The 23,404-nt window shown below is 53.0% G+C and overlaps 2 protein-coding genes across 4 annotated transcripts in view; one reads left to right on the forward strand and one right to left on the reverse strand.

Moving 5' to 3' along the window:
* Positions 1–2,076, forward strand: part of SLC1A7 (solute carrier family 1 member 7) — a 56,423-nt gene extending 54,347 nt beyond the window's left edge. Inside the window, exons 10-11 of the mRNA XM_038766137.1 lie at positions 646–739; positions 1,288–2,076. Coding sequence (XP_038622065.1) covers positions 646–739; positions 1,288–1,506 — 313 coding nt within the window. The 3' untranslated portion in view covers positions 1,507–2,076. The remainder of the gene's footprint in view (positions 1–645; positions 740–1,287) is intronic.
* A 4,279-nt stretch (positions 2,077–6,355) lies between these two features.
* The window catches only part of PODN (podocan), a 39,980-nt gene continuing 22,931 nt past the window's right edge, over positions 6,356–23,404 (reverse strand). For 2 of the 3 annotated variants that reach the window (XM_038766380.1, XM_038766381.1), the window contains exons 6-11: positions 23,205–23,361; positions 22,252–22,367; positions 16,507–17,164; positions 13,997–14,145; positions 8,421–8,614; positions 6,356–7,037 (exon numbers count right to left, since the gene is read on the reverse strand). In XM_038766380.1, coding sequence (XP_038622308.1) covers positions 8,449–8,614; positions 13,997–14,145; positions 16,507–17,164; positions 22,252–22,367; positions 23,205–23,361 — 1,246 coding nt within the window. In that variant the 3' untranslated portion in view covers positions 6,356–7,037; positions 8,421–8,448. The remainder of the gene's footprint in view (positions 7,038–8,420; positions 8,615–13,996; positions 14,146–16,506; positions 17,165–22,251; positions 22,368–23,204; positions 23,362–23,404) is intronic. The other variant, XM_038766382.1, reaches the window with a different exon arrangement.

A 23,404-nucleotide genomic window follows, 5' to 3' on the forward strand; every position in this document is an offset into this window, starting at 1 on the left:
GTATCTGAGCCCGGGAACTGGGCTTCCTAGGAGCAACTCCGGTGTCAATCTCTCCGAATCTATTCCCTCACAGCCAAGGTTTGGGGGTTAGGGGAAAGGGAGGAAAGACTCTGTCAGAGGGTGATCAGCTGCCTCCCTGTAAATCTGGAGGTGCTGTCCCCTTCCCAGTAGTTTACTGAAGCTCATCCCAAGGTCTGCTGAGCCTGGTTCACCAGGGCTGCAGATTCCACGCATTTCCGGCACACTGGTCCCAGCAGCAGGCCAGAGCTGCATTGGAGTGGGACAGGAGTTCCAGGGAGGGAGTGTCTGGGCAGATGGGAGGGTAGAAAGCCACGTTTGGGAGTGGTTTGTGGGAGGATGGGGGTTCCAATGAGGCAGGGGCAGCATTGTGGGATGTCTGGGGGCCCCCTAACCCAAGACCCCTTGGGATGGTGTTTGTGGTGCATCTGCTTTCCACATAGTAAGCGGTTAAGAAATTCCACTATTATTATTATTATTATCTGGAGACCCTGCTGGGCTTCAGCCTCATGAGCCCCTCTGTCATTTGGGCCCAGATCCCTGGCTCCTCCTGGCAGGGCCTCCCATTTCCAGGGGTTACCTCCCATCTCCCCACAAGGCCTCATTCAAACTGCTCTGGCCCGGCAGGGACCGATTCCGGACAATGATCAATGTGCTGGGGGATGGTCTTGCAGCCGGGATCATGGCTCACGTCTGTCGGAAGGACTTCACCAGGGGTGAGGTAAGGGGAAAAGCGGCTATTAGACCGGGGTTCCCAGTGTCCGGGCAGGGGGACAGGGCGAGGCAAAATGGAGACTGGACCCAAGGTTTTGATTCTCCCCGCAAAATCCCCTGGGGCGGCCAGCAACACTGAGTTAGGGGGTCTCGGCTCTGACCGGGGTACACCCCGGCTAGGGGTGGGATTCCCCAGAGCCCCATGGGTCGGGGGCAGAGGGCAGTCCCTGTTGTTTGTCCCTCGTGGAGTGCGGCCTGGAATGGTCTTGCAGATGCCCACCAGCCCGGGACCTGGGAGCTCGGCTTTGGCTAATTAACATCCAGAGATTTCCATCAGACCCTACAAGAGTTAAAGTCCTCTTTGTAGCTGTGGCCCCTGGGTCACCCCAGAGACCCCTGGGCCCCCAGGACCAGAGAAACATCCTCCTCCCTGCCTCAGCCCAGCCTCTCACTTGATTGGATGCCCATCCTCCAGGGCCTGGCTCATCTCCTCCAAATGTCTGGGTGAAATCCCTCCACTCATCCCATCCTCCTGCCCCTGCTGTTGGTCTTTAGAAGCCCCCTGCTGCCCAGGTCATCCCCGATAGTGCCCCCCAGAGGAACGGCTGCCTGAGGCGGGGGGTGGAAACCACCGGATCGCAGCTGGGAAGGGCATTCCAAACCCACACCTGCGTGCGAGTGGAGAAGGAGAGCGTGATGGACACCCCCACCCAGGCCCCTGCCAGCGGACACCACTGCACCATCGAGATCAGCGAGCTGGAGACCAACGTCTAGGAGCCTATCACCAAGGGAGCAGGGCCAGAGCGGGCAGCTGGATCTTCTGCCAGGAGTAGATGGCAGCCACACCAGTCGATTGGCCTAGTGGGAGTCGGGCCCGGCTCCGGGGGCTGGCCCACAGCCACTGACTGTCACAAAGCCCCCAGCCAGCTCCACAGGATGAGCTCTTGCAGTGACGGCATCCAGGAATAAGGGAGTTGGCATTTGATGTGAGACACCCAACTGGATGTGGGGGGAAACCGTGCCCATGCCCAGTTTCAGTTGCGGAATCTTCTGGGGTCTGTATCCATGCCCCTAACCCTTGCCCACATGGTCTGTGCCTTCGCCCCAGCTTTGGCCTAAATTCGTGTCCCACCCACGGGCTCGGCCCAAGGCCCCTGGGTGGGGCAGGGCTAGCAGAAGGCATGTCTCCTTTGCCCCAGCCTGGACAACTGTCCACTCATTCATCTACATGACCCCCGGGGTGAAGCTGCCATCTGCGAGAGCCCCCTGAGGGGCAGGGCGCTGGGGATGCAACTCCACCAGGGTCCCCACCCTGTGGAAACCCCGTGGAAACCCCATGGAAACCCAGAGAAGCAGTGTGGTTCTGTGGAAAGAGCTCGGGCTTTGGAGTCAGAGGTCATGGGTTCAAATCCCGGCTCCATCAATTGTCAGCTGTGTGACTTTGGGCAAGTCACTTCTCTGGGCCTCAGTTACCTCATCTGGAAAACGGAGATTAAGACTGTGTGCCCCCCTGAGAGACAACCTGATCACCCTGTAACCTCCCCAGTGCTTAGAACAGTGCTTTGGACATAGTAAGTGCTTAATAAATGCCATTATTATTATTTTTATCTTTTCAGCAGAGCCCAGGTCTCCCAGCTCCAACCTCCCAGCCCTGCCCTTCTCAGACCCTCCGTCCACTGGGTGGGCACGGGAGGCCACAGTGCTGGGAGTGGGCACCCTGTATATCCCAACTGGGGAGTCACAGGAGGATGAGCTGGGGGCTGGGGACAGGGGATATCATGAAAGGAGGAGAGGGCACAGGATCCAGGTTGGCAGAGAAGAGTGTTTGAAATAAACCTTCCAGAAAGCCTCGGGATACTCCTTTTGTGGAGAAAGAGAAGACCTAGGTAGGGTTGTTTGTGGACAGGGGCAGGATTGGATTGTCCCCTCCCTTGAAGACATCTGGGCAGGGACCCCTAGGAGAGGGTTGGGGCGGACCTACCCTGAGCCAGCTACTGCTGGGACTGAAATCTGGGTGCCAAATGTGGGCGTGAACTTCCCCAGGAAGCGTCCCCCGGGTCCGGCTCCTCTGAACCAAGAAAGAATCGTGGCAGACAAGAAGGGGTTGGTTGGCTGGGGCCCAGAGACCCCCACGTTTCTCAGAGCTCCACACACTAGCCCAGGTTTTGAGAGAAATCAGGTGGCGGGATTAGGGCTAGTGAAAAGTGGAACTGCCGGGCTTTCCCAGTGGCCCCCACCAAGAACCCAGAACAGAGTGATGATCTTCGAGGGAAACCAGCGAGCAGGGTGGGGACAGGATGGGGCTGGGAAGGTCCAGTAAGGGAGCAGTTTGAGACTCCTAGGCAAGGGTGGATGAGTGGCAAAGGTTCCCAACTCTGGGCTCTAGAAGATTTCTTTTTTAATGGTATGTGTTAAGTGCTTACTATGTGCCTGGCACTGTACTAAGCATAGGGTAGATACAAGCTAATTAGGTTGGACACTTGGGGCTCACAATCTTAATCCCTGCTTTACAGAAGAGGTAACTGAGGCACAGAGAAGTTAAGTGACTTTCCCAAAGTCACACAGCAGACAAGTGATAGGGGTCTGAACACAGGTCTCTCTGATTCCCAGGCCTGGGCTCAGTTCACTAGGCCTCAGTTTCAGACAAGAGCTGCAGCTCAAGGGTGATTAATTGTGGTAGTATTAGTTAAGCACTTACTATGTTCTAGGCACTCTGCTAAGCACTGAGGTCGATACAAGCAGATCAGGTTGGACACAGTCCATGTCCCACATGGGGGCACATGGTCTTATTCCCCATTTTACAGATGAGGGAACTGAGGCAGAGGGAAGCTCAGTGACTTGCCCAAGATCACAAAGCAGACAAGTGGCCAACCCAAGTCCTTCTGAAGCCCGAGTCCATGCTCTGTCCCTGCCCATGTCAGGCCTGCTCCATTCATTCTGCTCCCACTTGGAGGCCTAGAGTCAGGGCCAGGGCCAAGCAGATATGAGAAGCCCTGGAGGAAAGTGTCCTGGCTACTGCCTGGTGGCCTCTGGACCTGCTTCTGAGCCCCAGTTTTCATCACTGGGTACCAACCATTAGCTCCTCCTACCCCCCCACCGGGGCTTTGGCTTCCCACGTGACACTCCCCATTAGCCCAACCCCCAGGGATCTGACTTTCCATGTGGGGACCACCGCCTCCCCCCCCAGCCCTTTTACCCCATTCCTCCTCTCACTGGCTGGTCTGCATGGGTCCAACAGTACTGCCAAAGGTCCCCAGGTTTGGGAGGCCAGAAGGGAGCAAGGTCAGATTCAAAAGTTGCAGGTGGTCATCTTGCCCCACTCCCATGAGGACCTAGGGATGGGAGTCTTCTATACTGTGAGCCCACTGTTGGGTAGGGACCGTCTCTATATGTTGCCAACTTGTACTTCCCAAGCGCTTAGTACAGTGCTCTGTACACAGTAAATGCTCAATAAATACGATTGAATGAATGAATGAGTGGGTTTTGAAGGGAGTGGGAGGATTTGAGGGTCCAGGAGCCAAGTCTGGCCCTTTCTGGAGAGACCTATCCCAATGGAAACCGGAGACCCACAGGCGACACTGGCCCATGGGCTTCCAACTGGGTGGTCCTAAGGCAGTGAGGAAGCCAGCTGGCTCTGGGCATTGGTTCCTGGACTCAGACTGAGGATTAATCAGCAGCAGCCAGGGTGGCCAGATGTCTGGTCTTATACTAGAATCTCAAGGATCGTGGGAAATCCATGTTCTTCCACAAAACGGTGCCCGGAACATTGTGTTGCCCTACGTGCAATATGTGTGATGTCACACACATCATCTGTCCAGTATGAGAGAGAGAGCCATCAGTGGCCACTCTGGCTGTGGTGCCTCTGCCACTTGGGTCCTGGGGCCCGGCCCAGGCCTCCCTCTGTGGCTGTAGGGAGGAGCAGTGAGGCTCTACGGCCTGCAAGAGACCAGTCCATCCCTGTCTGGCAGGCCATATCACAGGCCGGGGCAGATCCAAATCCATGACAACAAAGCCCCTTTGGGGTTGAAGACACTGGAATCCAGCTGCACTGAAGCTGCGGAAAAAAATAGAGTGGGGGTAGGGACCACAGGGGGCCAGGGAGACAGAGGAGCAAGTTTGGGGTGTGGGGATGGAGGATGGGAAAGGCTGGGGAGAGGGGGCGAGGCCGGGTTTGTGTGCCTTGGAGTGTGGATAATAATAATAATAATGATAGTATTTGTTAAGCATTTACTAAGTGCCAAGCACTGTTCTAAGCACTGGGGGAGACAACTCAGGTTGTCCAGAGTGGGGCTCACAGTTTTAATCCCCATTTTACAGATGAGGTAACTGAGGCCCAGAGAAGTGAGGTGCCTTGCCCAAGGACACACAGCTGACAAGTGACAGAGGTGGGATTAGAACCCATGACCTCTGACTCCCAAGCCCAGACTCTTTCCACTAAGCCACGCTGCTTCTCTATAATGGTATTTGCTAAGCTCTTACTATGATAATGATGGTATTTGTTAAGCACTTACTATGTCCCAGGTCCCCCCAGCTCTGCTCACCCCTCCAACAGGCTAGGGGGTGGGAGAATACCCTGCTGGATTGGGGGCCTGGTTGGTGCCGAACTTTGGTCTTGTGTTCTTCCTGTCCTGCCCTCCCCTCCCTGCTTTTTTTATAGGATTTGTTAAGTGCTTACTATCTACTAGGCACCGGGCTAGGTACAAACTAATCAGGTTGGAAACAGTCCCTGTCAATCAATCAATCGTATTTATTGAGTGCTTACTGTGTGCAGAGCACTGTACTATGCGCTTGGGAAGTACAAGTTGGCAACATATAGAGATGGTCTCTACCCAATAGTGGGCTCACATGAGGCCCATAGTCCTCATTTTACAGATGAGGTCCCTGAGGCCCACAGAAGTGAAGTGACTTGCTTAAGGTCACAGAGCAGACACGTGGCGGAGCCGGGATTAGAACTCAGATCGTCTGACTCCCAAGCCCGGGATCTCTCCACTAGGCCACGCTTCTTCTCCAGGCATGCTCCAATCCCCCAGTGAGCCTTGGGAAGAGGAAGCAACTCCCGGTCTCAACGGCAGAGTGGAGGAAAGGTCCCCACGGGTGCCCACTGATTCATTCATTCAATCGTATTTATTGAGCACTTACTGTGTGCAGAGCACTGTACTAAGCACTTATTCAGCCAAGCCCCAGGACCAGACCAGAGCATCAGGCCTGCCAGTCTTCCGGACTCCAGATCCGGCTCAGTGGCTACAAAGCAGCCCTTCCCTCCCTCCCTTCCTCTGGACAGAAGATGCTCAGGCCAATGGAGGGGAAGGCTGGGTATTGGGGGGACACGAAGGTGCCAAACGTGTCCATCTCTGAAGAGACTGATCCTCGCCTTCCCCTCCACCCGGGCATATCTGGGAAGAGTGAGCCCTTCAGTGGCTGGCATTCAAATTCTCGGCAAATCAGTGCAGGAATCAGGGGGCTTTTAGAACGAAGGTTGCAGTGCTCTCCCACCCCAGGCTCCTGGTTTGATGGGACCTAAGTGAGCTGAGAAGATCCTGCGGGAATGTGGGTCTGGCCAACTCCCTAGCTGGGCACGGTGGACAAGGCATCCAGCAAGGTCATTCAGGGCGGACACAGTAAGTAGGGCATCTAGGCAGACTGAGGTAAACGCTTTTATATTCGCCAGGACAACAGGGGAGGGTTCTTTTCTCTACAGCCCCGCACGCCCAGCCGAATGCCAGCCCGGGAAACCCCGGGAATTTCAGACATTCCCACGCTGCACCTCAACACAGAAGGAGTTGCCGATGGGAACCTCACTGGTTTCTCTTCTTCATCCCAACGTCCATGTCGCATTCTGTCCCAGGGCGGCCCCCAGCCAACTCCCCTGGGGATCCCGTCTCCCAGCGGGCGTGCTGCCCCGGGGCGGGGCGTCCGTCCAGGCGGCCGGAGGGTCTCCGCTCGCGATGGGTGCAGCGGGCTCTGCTCTGCAGTCCGGGAAGCTCTGCAGCCAACGGGTCGGGGGAGGAGGTGAGCTCTTCTAGGCCACAGCGTGGTGCGGGGGAGAAGAGCCAGGATCCCAGCCAGGGCTCCGCCCGGGCCGGTGGGGGCGAGGGGCAGAGGACACGGGCCCCGGTCTTCCCCCGGAGAGGTGCAAGCGTCTGCGTGGAGCCCAGCCCTGCTGCGCTGGCCCTGCCACATCGAATGCTGTCGGGCTGGCGGCCATGTTCGCACACGTCCAAACACGCTCACACCCATGCACGCACACTGTATATACATACGTGGTGAGAGAGAGAGAGAGAGAAGTCAACGTTTCCATCTGTTTCCTGCAGAACAGACACAGAAGCAGCGTCAGGACGAGGTCAGCTACTGGACGGGCCTCACATACACACCCCTCCCATCCCACGGCTCCCTGGGATAATAATAATGATTATTATTATTTAGCACTTACTATGTGCAAAGCACTGTTCTAAGCGCTGGGGAGGTCACCTTGTATCCCCCCCAGCACTTATAACAGTGCTTTGCACATAGTAAGTGCTTAACAAATTCCATCATCATTATTATTATTATTATTACAAGGTGATCAGGTTGTCCCACGGGGGGACTCACAGTCTTCATCCCCATTTTACCGATGAGGTCACCGAGGCACAGAAAAGTGAAGTGACTTCCCCAAAGCCACACAGCTGGCAATTGGCGGAGTCAGGATTTGAAACCATGACCTCTGACTCCAAAGCCCAAGCTCTTTCCACTGAGCCACGCTGCTTCTCTGATATGAGCGTATGAGAGATTTTGGGGAGATACAGAAGGGAAACAGCAGCAGGGAGGGCTGGAATTGGACAGTGAGCAGGGTTATGGAATCTCCTTTTCTGGAATCCCCTCCCAAGTGCTCGGCACATTGCTCCGCACACGGTGAGCACTCAATAAATATCACTGATTGATGGATTGATTGATTGGATTTCCATTTTGCTAGAAGGTTTGGGGCAGTGCTGCTGGGGTGCAGGGGGCTGGACCCAGTGATCTCTTGAGGTCCCTTCCAGTTGTGAGGCAAACCTGCTCCCCTTTTCTTCCACCCCAGATTCGCCCAGGGACAGATTGCACCTATGTGATACCCTCTATTTCCTCCTCATGAAGCAGCATGGCTCAGTGGAAAGAGCTTGGGCTTTGGAGTCAGAGGTCATGGGTTCAAATCCCAGCTCTGCCAATTGTCAGCTGTGTGACTCTGGGTAAGTCACTTAACTTCTCTGGGCCTCAGTTACCTCATCTGTAAAATGGGGATGAAGACTGTGAGTCCCCAGTGGGGCAACCTGATCACCTTGTAACCTCCCCGGTGTTTAGAACAGTGCTTTGCACATAGTAAGTGCTTAATAAATGCCATCATTATTATTATTATCTGAGAAATTGTCGGGGGGGGGGGGGGGAGCTCCCTCTGTCCTGCCTTTCCTGCCCTCCACCCTTGCTCTAGACCAGATCCTCAGCTGCACTGGGGCTTTCTGGAGTCTCCTCTCCGGACACCCACAGAGCCTCCAGGGCTCAAGGACTCCTCTCTCTCATGACACACACCTTTCCCCTCGAGCTGGAAGGAGACCAAGGCTCAGAGCCCAGCCAGGAAGGTTCCAGCCTGGGAACTCCCCTTCCTGGGGGCGAAACCTTTTCACTAAGGTCTTAGCACTGACCCTTTCCCCCCAGGCGTCCCCTGCAATCCACCCTACCAGCTCCATGTAAGCAGTCCAGGGAAGCCTAGCTCATTTCTTCCTCCTCCTCCTCCTCCTCTTCTTCCTCGGAGTGATCCCGGTCCTTGGATATATCACTAAACTCAAAGTTTCCCTCGATGTCCAAAACCTGCAAGTGCTTCAGCTTCTGGAATGTGCTTTCCTTCACTGCGCCCACTGCCAGCTTGTTAAACCTGAGGAGACACAACGGGAAAGCCTGAGTTTGCACCAACCTAAGGAAAAAACCGGTGGCATTTGTTAAGAACCAATTACGTACCCAGCACTGTACCAACAAGAGTGAGACTGGACAAGGTCCTAAAGCGGGAAGGAGCACAGGGATTTAATCCCCACTTCACAGATGACGGAACTGAGACACAGGGGAGAGACGTGACTTGCCTAAGGCGACCCACAGCAGGCAAGTGGCAGATCCGCAATTAGAACCCAGGGGCCCTGACTCCCAGGCCGGAGATATTTCTTCCGGGCCACGCTGCTTCTCAAGCCACAAGTATCTGACTTGGCTGTCACGTGGCAGGGATGAAGACCGGCAGCGTGGCCGGGGCTAAATTGGACTTCTGGGAAGTCCATTCTGGGAAACGCAACCCACTTCCTGATCAGTCAGCCTGGATTCCCCCCTCCCCACTTAGCCCCAGACTGCCCAAACTTCCAGTTCCTAGATACACCTATGGGGCCAGCTGTCCCACAAAGTCCCTTCCACTCTTGCTTTCCCCATCTCGCCCACCCCATCCAACGGGGAACAGGAGTCAATCAGAGGCAGGAGTCCGGTCAGCAGAATCCCCACTCTTACCCCTCCCGCAGAGTCCTCTCCATCCCCCTCTGTGGTTCCGCTCCCGAGAAGCCAGAACAGAAGCCGCTTTGGTTTTTCTCCTGCCACCCAGGGAGCAGACCCTGGGCCAGTGTCGGATTGGGCCACGTTGGGTTGTAGAGAAGCAGGGTGGCTTAGTGGACTGAGCAAGGGCCTGGAAGTTAGAAAGTCCTGGGCTGGGAGTCAGAAGGACCTGGGTTCTAATCCCGGCTCTGCCACTTGTCTGCTGAGTGAGCTTGGGCAAGTCATATCACTTCCCTCTGCCTCAGTTACCTCATCTGTAAAATGGAGATTAAGACTGCGAGCCCCACGAGGGATATGGACTGTGTCCAACCTGATTACCTTGTATCTACCTCACTGCCTGGAGTATAGTAAGTACCAAACAAATACCATGAAAAAGTTCACCTCAACATTGATAGAACCAATAGGACCTTCAGACAATTTCACAAGCCTCGTATGTAAATCACCTCCCTGTCACAGACCCTGCCAAACTAATGGAGCATCTTGCTATCCTCACTACTATAATAATAATGATGATGGCATTTATTAAGCGCTTACTATGTGCAAAGCCCTGTTCTAAGCACTGGGGAGGTTACAAAGTGATCAGGTTGTCCCACGGGGGGTTCACAGTCTTAATCCCCATTTTACAGATGAGGTAACTGAGGCCCAGAGAAGTGAAGTGACTTGCCCAAAGTCACACAGCTGACAATTGGCGGAGCTGGGATTTGAACCCATGACCTCTGATTCCAAAGCTCATGCTCTTTCCACTGAGCCACACTGCCTTAGTAGTATTTGTTGAGCACTTTGTGAAGAACACTGTGACTGTGAGCCCGTTGTTGGGTAGGGACTGCCTCTATATGTTGCCAACTTGTACTTCTCCAGCACTTAGTACAGTGCTCTGCACACAGTAAGTGCTCAATAAATATGATTGAATGAATGAATGAACACTGTACTAAGCACTGGGGAGAGTACAATAGAGTTGGCAGACACAATCCCTGCTCTCAAGGAGTTAATAGTTTAACAAGGGAGACAGACAGTAAAATAAATTACTTCCCAAGTGCTTAGTACAGTGCTCTGCACACCGGAAGTGCTCAATAAATACAATTGAATGAATAAATTACAGGTAAGAGAAGCAACTGAGTACATGGATATGTCCATGCTTTGGGGGTCGGCGGGAAATCTGTACATGCTTGGGAGTGGGAATAAGTGCACGGAAGAGACAGTAAGGAGGGAAAATAGGGTTGAAGGCAGGTGAGAATGATAGCTTAGTTCAGAAAGCTTCCTGGAGGAAATATGATTTCAAATAGGGCTTTGAAGATGGGGAGAGTACTGCCACATATGAATTTAAGAAATAGAAGTAATAATGATTTATACTTCTAGAGCATGCTTATAATGCAACTCGCTGTATGGTTGCAATGAGGGTTTCCCTTCTCTAGTCCCTTCAATTCAGCAGAGACAGAAAAGGATTGATGTTTCTGGGATTTGATTGCCAGTCTTGGGAAGGTGCTGTTTCTTTTCTTGTTTTTTTTTTATTATGTCATTTCATTCATTCATTCATTCAATTGTATTTATTGAGTGCTTACTGTGTGCAGAGCACTGTACTAAGTGCTTGGGAAGTACAAGTTGGCAACATATAGAGACGGTCCCTACCCAACAACGGGCTCATATCATAGCAATGTAGGCAATATAGAGAAGCAGCGTGGCTCAGTGGAAAGAGCCCGGGCTTTGGAGTCAGAGGTCATGGGTTCAAATCCCGGCTCCACCGATTGTCAGCTGTGTGACTTTGGGCAAGTCACTTAACTTGTCTGTGCCTCAGTTACCTCATCTGTAAAATGGGGAGTCTGTGAGCCTCCTATGGGACAACCTGATCACCTTGTAACCTCCCCAGCACTTAGAACAGTACTTTGCACATAGTAAGCCCTTAATAAATGCTATTATTATTATTATTATTATTATTATTATTATTATTATTATTATTATATGTCTTTGAATTTAAAAAAAATCAATTGCAGTGCCCAAGTCCATTTGTGGGTGTCAATTCTAGACTGTGAGCCCGTTATTGGGTAAGGACCATCTCTATATGTTGCCAATTTATACTTCCCACATGTTTAGTACAGTGCTCTGCACATAGCAAGCGCTCAATAAATACGATTGAATGAACGAATGAATATGAAGGGGGAGGAACCTAAGACCTGAGGTAAGCAAGGGGTCGACAGTGGATGAAGTAAGAGCGAGGGTCACTGAGTAAGTTGTGGTAGCGTTGTTGGCGGGAGAGAAGCGAGGATGGGGAGAAGGGGGAGAGCCGATGGAACGGTGAGGAGTTTCTACTCTTCATGGACATTAGGCAAGATCCTAGCCAAAATCATCCTAGATGGTCTTCACACTTTTAAATGACAATGGGGCTCACTGTCTAGGGGGGAAGAGAGGGAACAGGCATTGAATCCCCATTTTACAGATGAGGAAACTGAGGCACAGAGCAGTTAAGTGACTTTCCCAAGGGAGTCCCCCTAGCTTTGACTTGTGCAGCCTTGCTCTTGCGAAGCAAGTTTAGAACCTTGTTGAATCTATCAGGGCAGGGCTCGGGAGTCAGAGGACACGGGTTCTAATCCCGGCTCTGCCACTTAGCAGCAGGGTGATACTGGGCAAGTCGCTTCACTTCTCTGTGCCTCAGTTACCTCATCTGTAAAATGGGGATGAAGACGGTGAGCCCTGGGTGGGACAACCTGATGACCCTCTATCTATCCCAGTGCTTAGAACAGTGCTTGGCACATAATAAGCGCTTAACAAATTCATTCATTCATTCAATAGTATTTATTGAATGCTTACTGTGTGCAGAGCACTGTACTAAGCGCTTGGGAAGTACAAGTTGGAAACATATTAGAGACGGTCCCTACCCAACAATGGGCTCACAGTCTAGAAGGGGGAGACAGACAACAAAACAAAACATATTAACAAAATAAATAGAATAGTAAATATGTACAAGTAAAATAAATAGAGTAATAAATCTGTACAAAGATATATACAGGTGCTGTGGGGAGGGGAAGGAGGTAGGGTGAGGGGGATGGGGAGGGAGAGAGAGGAAGGAGGGGGCTCAGTCTGGGAATAATGACATTTGTTAAGTGCTTACTATGTGCAAAACACTGTTCTAAGCACTGGGGAGGATACAAGGTGATCAGATTGTCCCACATGGGGCTCACAGTCTTAATCTTCATTTTACAGATGAGGTAACTGAGGCTCAGAGAAGTTAAGTGACTTGCCCAATGTCACACAACACACGTGGCGGATCCGGGATTCGAACCCATGACCTCTGACTCCAAAGCCCGTGCTCTTTCCACTGAGCCACGCTGCTTCTCCAGCACTACCATCATCATTATTATTATTATTAGTCTAAGTGCTGAATGAATGAGTGATCCCAAGCAAGATGTCCTGGAATGATGTCCAGCTCCTTACTTTGAAACTGTGCTCACCTCACCACTGCCTCACTGGGCAGAGCATGTAAAGAGAGGGAGGCAGGATGGCCTAATGGGCAGAGCATAGGCCCGGAAGTCAGAAGGACCTGGGTTCTAATCCCACCTCCACCACTCATCTGCTATGCGATCTCGGACAAGTCACTTCGCTTCTCTGGGCCTCAGTTACCTCATGAGTACACTGGGGATTAAAATGCTGAGTCCCATGTGGGACAGGGACCGTGTCCAATCTGATTAGCTTTCATTCATTCATTCATTCATTCATTCATTCAATCATAGGTACTGAGCGCTTACTGTGTGCAGAGCACTATACTAAGCGCTTGGGAGGTACAAGCTGGCAACATCTAGAGACAGTCCCTACCCAACAGTGGGCTCACAATCTAGAAGGGGGAGACAGAGAACAAAACAAAACATATTAACAAAATAAGAAAAATAGAATAAATATGTACAAATAAAATAAATAAATAAATAGAGTAATAAATACATACAAACATATATACAGGCTTGTATCTATTCCAGAATTTAGTACAGTGCCTGGAACATAGTAAGTGCCTAAGAAAGACAATTAAAAAAAAAAAAGGCGATAATGCTAACTGCTGCAAGTTGAAATGATGCAGCAAAAGTGAAAACCGTGCAACACAACAGCAAAGCAAAAGAGTGTGTGTGTGTGTTTGTGTGTGTGTATGCACGCAGGATGGTCACAATAGAGGGTCCCAAATAATAATAATAATAATAATTTGGTATTTGGTATTTGTTAAGCACTTACTATGTGCAAAGCAATGTTCTAAGTGCTGGGCGATACAAAGTGATCAGGGTGTCCCACGTGGGGCTCACAGTCTTAATCCCCCTTTTACAGATGAGGGAACCGAGGCCCAGAGAACTTAAGTGAGTTGCCCAAAGTCACAGTCACACAGCTGACAACTGGTGGAGCCGAGATTTGAACCCATGACGTCTGACTCCAAAGCCCGAGCTCTTTCCACTGAGCCATGCTAAATGTCCTGTCCAGCCACATACATGTCGCTAGTAAACTTCCACCATCGGTGACATCTTCTTTCAACCACGAAGGACGACTGTAGAAAATGGAGGCGAGGATGGGGTGGGGGAAAGTCATGGGGTGGAGAAGACCAGGAGTTTGTGAGCCCATTGTTGGGTAGGGACCGTCTCTATATGTTGCCAACTTGTACTTCCCAAGCACTTAGTACAGTGCTCTGCACACAGTAAGCGCTCAATAAATACGATTGAATGAATTAATTAATTAATGAGAGAGAGAGAGGGAAAGGCTCTACCTGAGAAAGATCCCTTTGATGTTGGGCGTGGAATCAAAGGAGCCCTCTGGCACTGCAGTGATCCGGTTGTTCTGGAGGTACAGATATTCCAGGGAGGCAGGGAGGCCGGCAGGAACCTCAGTCAGCTGGTTCCCCGCCATGTCGAGCAGCTGAGGGAAGAGAGGCTGGGGAATTAGATGGGGAGGGGCCACACAATCAAACCCTGGGGGCACACTGTCCGGTCCTGGAGACTAAGCGGGTCGCACACTGTCCGGTGCTGGAGACAAGAGGGAGGCTGGGAGGAATGGAAACCCAAGGATGGGAGCTGGGGGTTGGGAACCCAATGAGAGGGAGGGGAATTCAAGAGCGGGGGCTTGTGGGTGGGAACCCAATGAGGAGACACTGGGGGATGGAAACCCAGCAGGACGGAGGATGGGAGCTCAACGAAGGAGGGAGTAAAGGGGGATGGGAACTCAATGAGGAAAGGTTGGGGGATGGAAACCCAATGAGAACCCAATGTTGGGGGGCTGGGGCTTGGGGGATGGGAACCAAACAAGAGGGGGTGCTGAGGGAATCAGACACGGGAAGCGGCAGGGCGTTGTGGGCCTGGGAATCAGAAGGTCATGAGTTCTAATCCCGACTTCAAGCAGCGTGGCTTAGTGGAAAGAGCTGGTCGTGGGTTCTAATTCCGGCTCCGCCACTTGTCAGCTGTGTGACTTGGGGCAAGTCACTTCACTTCTCTGGGCCTCAGTTACCTCATCTGGAAAATGGGGATGAAGACTGTGAGCCCCAAGTGGGACAACCTGATAACCTTGTATCTATCCCAGCGCTTAGAACAGTGCTTGGCACCCAATAAGCGTTTAACAAATATCATCATTGTTATTATTATTGTCCACTGTGTGGCCTTGGGTAAGTCACTTCATTTCTCTGGGTCTCAGTTACCCCATCTGTAAAATGGGGGTTAAGTCTGTGAGTCTCAAGAGGGACAGGGATTGTGAGCCTCAAGGGTCCCAGCACTTAGTACAGTGCTTGGCACGTAGTAAGCACTTAACAAATATCGCAATTATCATTATTAACACAATGAGGGGGGCTGAGAGGGATGAGAACCCAATAATAATAATAATGAAGGGATGTTGGGAGTATGGGAACCCAATGAGAGTGGGAGATGAGGGGATGGGAATTCAATGAGGATGGCAATGGGGACCCAGTGCGGGGCGTTGGGAGGAAGGGAAGCCCATGATGGGGGGCTGGGAGGACAGGAAGCCAGAGAGATACTTGGCAAGTCTTCCCAAATTCCAAAGAACTGAGCATGAGCCGGAGTGCGGAAGGTATAAGAGGAACTCACAGTCCCTTTCCACCTCCCTGAGCCTTCCCACTCAGATCTCCAGAGTCCCCTCATCCTCTGCCATCTGCCTGCCCTCCTCCAGTACTGCTTCCCCCATCCTGTTGCCAGTCATTCATTATTCATTCAGTCATATTTACTGAGCGCTTACTGTGTGCAGAGCACTGTACTAGACACTTGAAAAGCATAATTCAGCAATGGAGACAATCTCTGCCCATACGGGGCTTACAGTCAGCCCCCCACTGTTGGGTCTAATGGGGCCAGGCCTCACCAGATAATAATAATAATAAATGGCATTTATTAAGCACTTACTATGTGCCAAGCACTGTTCTAAGCACTGGGGAGGTTAAAAGTTGATCAGATTGTCCCACGGGGGGCTCACAGTCTTCATCCCCATTTTCCAGATGAGGTAACTGAGGCCCACAGAAGTGAAGTGACTTGCCCAAAGTCACACAGCTGACAATTGGTGGAGCCGGGATTTGAACCCCTGACCCCTGACTCCAAAGCCCGGGATCGTTCCACTGAACCACGCCAGATGGTAAAACTCCCCTGGCCTGTGTAAGGCCCTGGGCTGGATTCCAGCTTGTCCCATTGGGAAGGGTGAGGGCTGAAGAGCGCTCATCTGGGGTAGGGAACGGGTCTGCCTTGTATTCTCCTAAACATTTAGTACAGTGCTCTGCGCCCACTAAGTGCTCAATGAAGATGATTGATGATCAGAGCAGGGCTTTCCAGGAGCCTGCTGGTTTTCAGTCATCCATTCATTCAATCATATTTATTGAGCACTTACTGTGCGCAGAGCACTGTACTAAGCTCTTGGGAAGTCCAAGTCGGCAGCATATAGAGACGGTCCCTACCCAACAACGGGCTCACAGTCTAGAAGGGGGAGACAGATGACAAAACAAAACATGGAGACGGGTTTTCTTCCACGTAGCATCCTTGGGCGGGCTCAGGCTTCTAGGCCACGAGGGTCAGCTCAGGACCCAGGGCAGGAGAGTCTGTCCACCTCGTCCTACGCGAAAGCCCAGCTTCTGATCCCACTTCTGCCCGCTATGTGCCACCCGCCCTCCCGAGCACCACGCGGGACGGGAACCTCAGCCAACTGGGTCACCTCGCCTCCACCCCATTGCTCGGACCGTTGATGGCTCCGAGCGGGAACCGACCAGGCCCTGGTCTCCGTCGGCGGCCTTACCTGCAGGCTGGTGAGGTGCGCCCAGGCCCTCCGGGAGACCGCCTTGCTCTTGAGCCGGTTGTTGTTGAGGTAGAGCTCCCGCAGGTTGGCCATGCCGGCCAGGGCGGCCGCGGGCACAGCCCGAATCTCATTGTCCTTGAGTTTGAGCACCTGCACGTGGCGGGGCAGCCCGGCGGCCAGGCCGGTCAGCCGGTTCCCGGACAGGTCCAGGGAGCGGAGGCGCCGCAGCTTACGGAAGGCATCGCGGTGAACCCGGGGGCTGCTGATCTTGTTGTAGCTGAGGTTCAGCTCCTCCAGGAAGTAGGTGGAGGAGAAGTCGTCGCGGCCGATGCCTGTGATTTGGTTGTGCAGGATCATGAGGGTGCGGGCGCGGCGGGGCAGGCCGCTGGGCACCCGCTCCAGCAGGTTGTTGTACAGGTGGACGGTGTGCAGCTTCTTCAGGCCGCGGAAGGCCAGCGGGTGGATGCCGCCGGCCCGCAGCTTGTTGTTGTGCAGCAGCAGGTACTCCAGGCTGCGGATCTGCGTCAGGCGGTCCGGTCCCACGCTGCGGATCGCGTTCTTCTCCAGATGCAGCAGCACGATGCCCCGCGGCAGCCCGGCGGGCACCTGCGACAGGTTGTTGCTGGACAGGTCCAGGTACTCGAGACTGGACAGCTTCCTACAGGGCCCCAAAGCACCGGGAATCAAGGACAGGGATGGACCAGGTGCTCGAGATGGGACGGCTTCGTACAGGGCCCCAAGCATCGGAAATCAAGGATGGAGACAGGGCGAGGGGCTGGGGGGTGAGTGGGGCGGAACCCAGCGGCCAGGGGCATGGAGGAGGCAGAGGCTGGAAGCCAGGGGCACGGAGGAGGGTACGGCCTCCTCCAGGAGAGGCTCCAGAAAGACGTCCGGGTATAGTCACCCGTTTAGGGAATACGATCAAGTTGAGGGTTTGTGTGCGTGTATTCATGTTCGTAGGTTTATTTACGTGTGGGCCTGCTTGTGTATGTCTGTTTTCTGTTTGTGTGGGGCATGTGGATATTTTTAATAATCATAATGATGGCATTTGTTAGGCACGTACTATGAGCAAAGCACTGTACTAAGCGCTGAGGAGGATACAAGGTGATCAGGGTGTCCTCCGTGGGGCTCACAGTCTTCCTCCCCATTTTACAGATGAGGTAACGGAGGCACACAGAGAAGTGAAGTGACTTGCCCACAGTCACACAGCTGAGAGTTGGTGGAGCTGGGATTCGAACCCATGACCTCTGACTCCCAAGCCCGGGTTCTTTCCACTGAGCCAGGCTGCTTCTCTTTATGCATTAACACACACTCACACACACGTTAATACACACATATTTATTAATGTGTGTTAGTGTGTAGGTATGTGGGGGGGCATATTCCTCTGTGCCTGTGTGTTAGTATTTGTGGGAGGGGGGACGTGTGCATATTTGTACGTATGTGGCTGTGGAAAGAGCCCGGACTTGGGAGTCAGGGGTCATGGGTTCTAATACAGGCACCACCAATTGTCAGCTGTGTGACTTGGGGCAAGTCACTTAACTTCTCTGTGCCTCAGTTACCTCATCTGTAAAATGGGGATGAAGACTGTCCCACGGGGACAACCTGGTCACCCTGTAACCTTCCCAGCACTTAGAACAGTGCTTTGCACATAGTAAGTGCTTAATAAATGCCATTATTATTATTATTATTATTATTATTATTATGTGGGCGAGGGGCTTGTGTGTTGTGTGTGTTTGTTGAGGGGCAAGCAGACAGCAGGTGGGCCGTGTCCAGGCCCACCCCACTGGCTGCTCCCCGTTCTGCCATGAGAAACCCCGAGACCCCACAGAAGGGGCCAGTTGTGGCGGGACGGAGCTGCGGGGCCACGGGCGGGCGGGCCTGAGAGAGCGTGAGACCTGACACCTCCCGCCCCCTGAGCCGCACAGGCCCAGGAGCCGGGAGCCAACGGGCTGGGGCTGAGCAGGGCCCACCCAGCAGTCGTTCGGTGTGCAGGGAGCTGACTGCAGGACTCAAGGGGTCCAGCTGGGACAAGGAGAGGGGTGCAGAGACAGTTGGGACACGGAGCGAGTCCTGAGCTAGCCGGGGGTGGGAAGGAGTGGAGCGAAGAGGTGGTTTGGGTGTAACAGGACTGCCTAACTGCGGGTAATGGCCACAGACAGGGTGCGGCCATGGACCCTATTCAGTGGAAGAGGTTGGCCACAGCCCCTGTGGCTCATCGTGTTTTGGGGGATTCCAGTCCCAGAAGAACAGCTTTGGAGGCCTGCTCTCCTACTGTCTGGATCTTTTAAAATTAAAAAAAAAGTCTCCAGTGACCGCCCTTCCACCCTCGCATCAAACAGAAACTCCTCACCGTTGGCGTCTCACTGCTCTCCTACTATAGCTCAGCCCACACACTTCACTCCTCCAATGCCTCAATCCTGCACCTCAATCCCATCTGTCTCACTACCAACCCCTGGTCCTCTAGCTTGGAACTCCCTCCCCCTCCGTATCTGCCCGGTGATCGCTCTCCCCATCTTCAAAACCTTTTTAAAAATCGCATCTTCTCCGAGAAGCCTTCCCCACCAAGGCCCTCATTTCCTCTCTCCTACTCCCTTCTGCATCACCCTAGTCCTTGGGTTTGTACCCTTAATTAATCATAATAATAATAATAATAATGGTATTTGTTAAGCGCTTACTATGTGCAAAGCACTGTTCTAAGCGCTGGGGAGGTTACAGATGATCAGGTTGTCCCATAGAAGGCTCACAGTCTTCATCCCCATTTTACAGATGAGGTAACTGAGGCACAGAGAAGTGAAGTGACTTGCCCAAAGTCACACAGCTGACAATTGGCGGAGCCAGGATTTGAACCCGTGACCTCTGGCTCCAAAGCCCGGGCTCTTTCCACTGAGCCATGCTGCTTCTCTAATTCACCCCACCCTCAGCTCCACATCACTAATGTAATAATAATGGCATTTATTAAGCGCTTACTATGTGCAAAGCACTGTTCTAAGTGCTGGGGAGGATACAAGGCGATCAGGTTGTCCCATGTGGGGCTCACAGTCTTAATCCCCATTTTCCAGATGCGGTAACTGAGGCCCAGAAAAGTTAAGTGTGTGACTTTGGCCGTGTGACTTTGGGCAAGTCACTTCACTTCTCTGGGCCTCAGTTCCCTCATCTGGAAAATGGGGATTAAGACTGTGAGCCCCCCATGGGGCAACCTGATCACCTTGTAACCTCCCCAGCACTTAGAACAGTGCTTTGCACATAGTAAGCACTTAATAAATGTTATTATTATTATTATTATTAAGTGACTTGCCCAAAATCACCCAGCTGACAAGTGGCAGAGCCGGGATTTGAACCCATACCTCTGACTCCAAAGCCCGTGCTCTTTCCACTGAGCCACACTGCTTCTCTTCTCTTCTGCATCACCCTAGTCCTTGGGTTTGTACCCTTAATTCACTCCATCCTCAGTTCCACATCACTAATGTAGTAATAATAATAATAATAATGGCATTTATTAAGTGCTTACTATGTGCAAAGCACTGTTCTACGCACTGGGGAGGATACAAGGTGATCAGGTTGTCCCACGTGGGGCTCACAGTCTTAATCCCCATTTTACAGATGAGGTAACTGAGGCCCAGAGAAGTGAAGTGACTTGCCCAAAGTCACACAGCTGACCAGTGGCAGAGGTGGGATTTGAATCCATGACCTCTGACTCCAAACCCCGGGCTCTTTCCACTGAGCCACGCTGCATTTCCATAATTTACTTTAATGTCTGTCTCCCCCCTACACTCTAAACTCTCCCTCTAAAGTTCCTTAATAATAAAGATGATGGGATTTGTTAAGTGCTTACTATGAGCCAGGAACTGTACTAAGCTCCGGGGTGGATACGAGCAAATCGAGTCCCTGCCCCATGTGGGGCTCCCAGTCTCAACCCCCATTTTACAGATGAGATAACTGAAGCCCAGAGAAGTGAAGTGACTTGCCCAAGGTCACACAGCAGACCAGTGGCAGAGCCGGGATCAGAACCATGAAGCTCAGGCCCAAGCTCTATCGATCAGGCCATGCTGCTTCTCTGGGTAGGAAATGTGTCTACCAACTCTGTTATATTGTACTCTCCAAAGTGCTTAGTACAGTGCTGTGCACACAGTAAGCACTCAATAAATTCCATTATTGATTGATTGATTAATAATGATGGTATTTGCTAAGCGCTTACTCTGTGCAAAGCACCGTTCTAAGCGCTGGGGAGGTTACAAGGTGATCAGGTTGTCCCACTGGGGGCTCACAGTTTTCATCCCCATTTTACAGATGAGGTAACTGAGGCCCAGAGAATTGAAGTGACTTGCCCAAAGTCACACAGCTGACAGTTGGAGGAGCTGGGATTTGAACCCATGACCTCTGACTCCAAAGCCTCGGCTCTTTCCACTGAGCCACGCTGCTTCTCATTACTGATTACTGATAACAGTACTGATTACTGATTAAGTTCCTTGGGGGCAGAGAATGTGTCTATCACGACTATCACCTCTGCTGTACTGTACTTTCCCAAACACTTAGCACAGCGCTGTGCCCACTATAAGTGCTTAATAAATATTGTGAGGTGCATTGGCACTTCCCAGTGGGCAGCACAGACTCAAGTCACAGGACCCCCGCAGGGACAGCCTCTTCAGGACTAAATTTCCCAACTCCCCATGGGATCAATCAATCAGTCAATCAATCGTATTTATTGAGCACTTATAGTGGGCACAGCGCTGTGCTAAGCGTTCGGGAAGTACAAGTTGGCAACATATAGAGACAGTCCCTATCCAACAGTGGGCTCACAGTCTAGCCCAACAGCCTGGACCTGAGTGGCCCAGCCCCCGAAAGGAACCACTGGGTAAAGGTTCTCAAACCAATGGCACTCAGAGGACCAGAGGAGGAAGAGTAGACATGGGACAGTGGGTGAGTGCCAGCCATCATCAGCGCCCGAGGTGGGTACCACTCGACTGGAATAGACTAGAACCCGAGCCCCTGGAGTGGTCACTCCGGGGAGCGTCTGAGCCTCCCTCCAGCCACCTTGGGCTCTGCCCCTGGAGGGACTCCTCAGCTCACATGGGACTTGAAGACTGAGGGTGTGAGGACTCTGGGCAAATGGGAAGGAACGGGAGTCTCTCTGGCTCAATGGAAAGACATCAGTGGACCAGAACTTTGTGAGAAACCTGGTCAGGTCAGCCGCTTCCTGCTTGCCTCTGACAATGCAGGCCTGTCCATCCGCCCGGCTAACCATCGGGAGCCGCTGACTCATTGAAATCCACCATCTTCTCCCCGCACCAAAGCAGGGCAAGGAGAGGACTTGGAAGAGGCAGAGATAATGATGTTTCCCCCAACAAAATTGGTGTCTTTTGGGGTTGGGCCTGTCTGGCTCTCAGGGGGTCCTCGGGTTCTGCCCCTTCACAGCCTCTAGAGACAACGGATTGTGGGCCAGGTCATTGTCCCCGAGCTTCCAAGGTCTCGAGAGGAAGGGTTGCATTCCCCACACCCTCCTGAGGTCGGGATTGGGTCTAAGGGCAGGGCTTCGGGGTTCTTGGACTCCTCCCTGACATCAACCTGCCGAGGGAGGGAAGAGCTGCTTTAGTAATCAGCAACTTGCCTCTAGCCAGGCAAGCCCCCAATCAGTTGCCGCTGTTCCGGGTGGCCCGGCCTGGCCGGGACGGCTCCCAGAGGGCCCAGTACTGTGGGAGGACACCCTGGGAGTCCCACTGGCAGAGGGCAAAGGGGAGAAGGCCTCACCAGAATGTCTCATTGTCCATGCCCTCATTGGTCAGGTAGTTGTTCTGCAGATACAGTTCCCGCAGGCTGGTCAGCTCACTGAAGGCTCCTTTTGGGATCTTCTCCAGTCTGTTGTTCTGGCCAAGGGGTGGCAGGGGGGCAGTAGCAGAGGGGAGGAGCGAGAGGAACATATTAGGGGCAGAGCTGGGGTGCCGGGCGGGGACACCCTGGGCTGGGGAGCCCCCTCCACCCTCTGTCTCGGCCCAGACCACGGGACGTGTGCCCCTCCTAAGGGGTCTGACAATTCGCCCCTTCTTCCCCGGCAGGGAGAGGCCGGCGCGCCAACCAACAGATCCAGCTCCCTGCCTGCAGGAAGGAGGACTGGCAGCGCGCCCACCCCATCCCCCATGCCAGGCCAGGAGGGATCCCTCCCACCAGGCCCAAAACGAGGACCCAATGGGTCTGGTAACACCTGGACCTTCCACTAATGCGGGGTGGGTGGCCACATTCTTCTGAGTACACACATACATACACACATACAAGAGTAATTCACTCCATCTCCGCCCACCTGCAGTCATACACACACACACATAAACACTCTCTCTCTCTCTCTCTCTCTCTCTCTCTCTCTCTCTCTCTCTCTCTCTCTCTCTCTCTCTCCTGCACACACTCCAAAGGCTGGGACGGCCAGCTCAGAGGGAACCAGTAGGCCCTTCCGCCAGCAGACTGGGCCACCGCTGGGCCAATTATTTTCTTTCCACATGCCCACCCCGCAGCGTGGACAACCCAGGTTGGCAGACCCGGCTGGCCCCTTGCCAGTCAGAGCAAACCACCAGTGGACAGGAATTCTGGGAGAGTGGCCAACTGGCTCGCGGCACCACCCAGCTCCAGAACGGCGCGAAGCCTGCCTCCCTCCTCTGCTCCCACATCTTCCCGGCTTCTTCTTTCCCATCTCTCTTGCGGGCCGGCCCTACCTTGAGGTGCAGCTTGTAGAGCGCCGGGGGCAGGTTGGTGGGCAGGTACTTGAGGAAGTTGCTGGACATGATGAGGATCTCCACGTTTCCGGAGCCATTGAACATGTTGTCGGGGAGCCCCGCGTCGGCCAGCTTGTTGTTATGCAGATACACCGACCTGCAGAGAGCACAGGAGACGGCGCCTGGATGGGCGGCCCCCT

This window comes from Tachyglossus aculeatus, chromosome 24 (assembly GCF_015852505.1).
Source record: "Tachyglossus aculeatus isolate mTacAcu1 chromosome 24, mTacAcu1.pri, whole genome shotgun sequence".
Taxonomy (NCBI): Eukaryota; Metazoa; Chordata; class Mammalia; order Monotremata; family Tachyglossidae; genus Tachyglossus; species Tachyglossus aculeatus.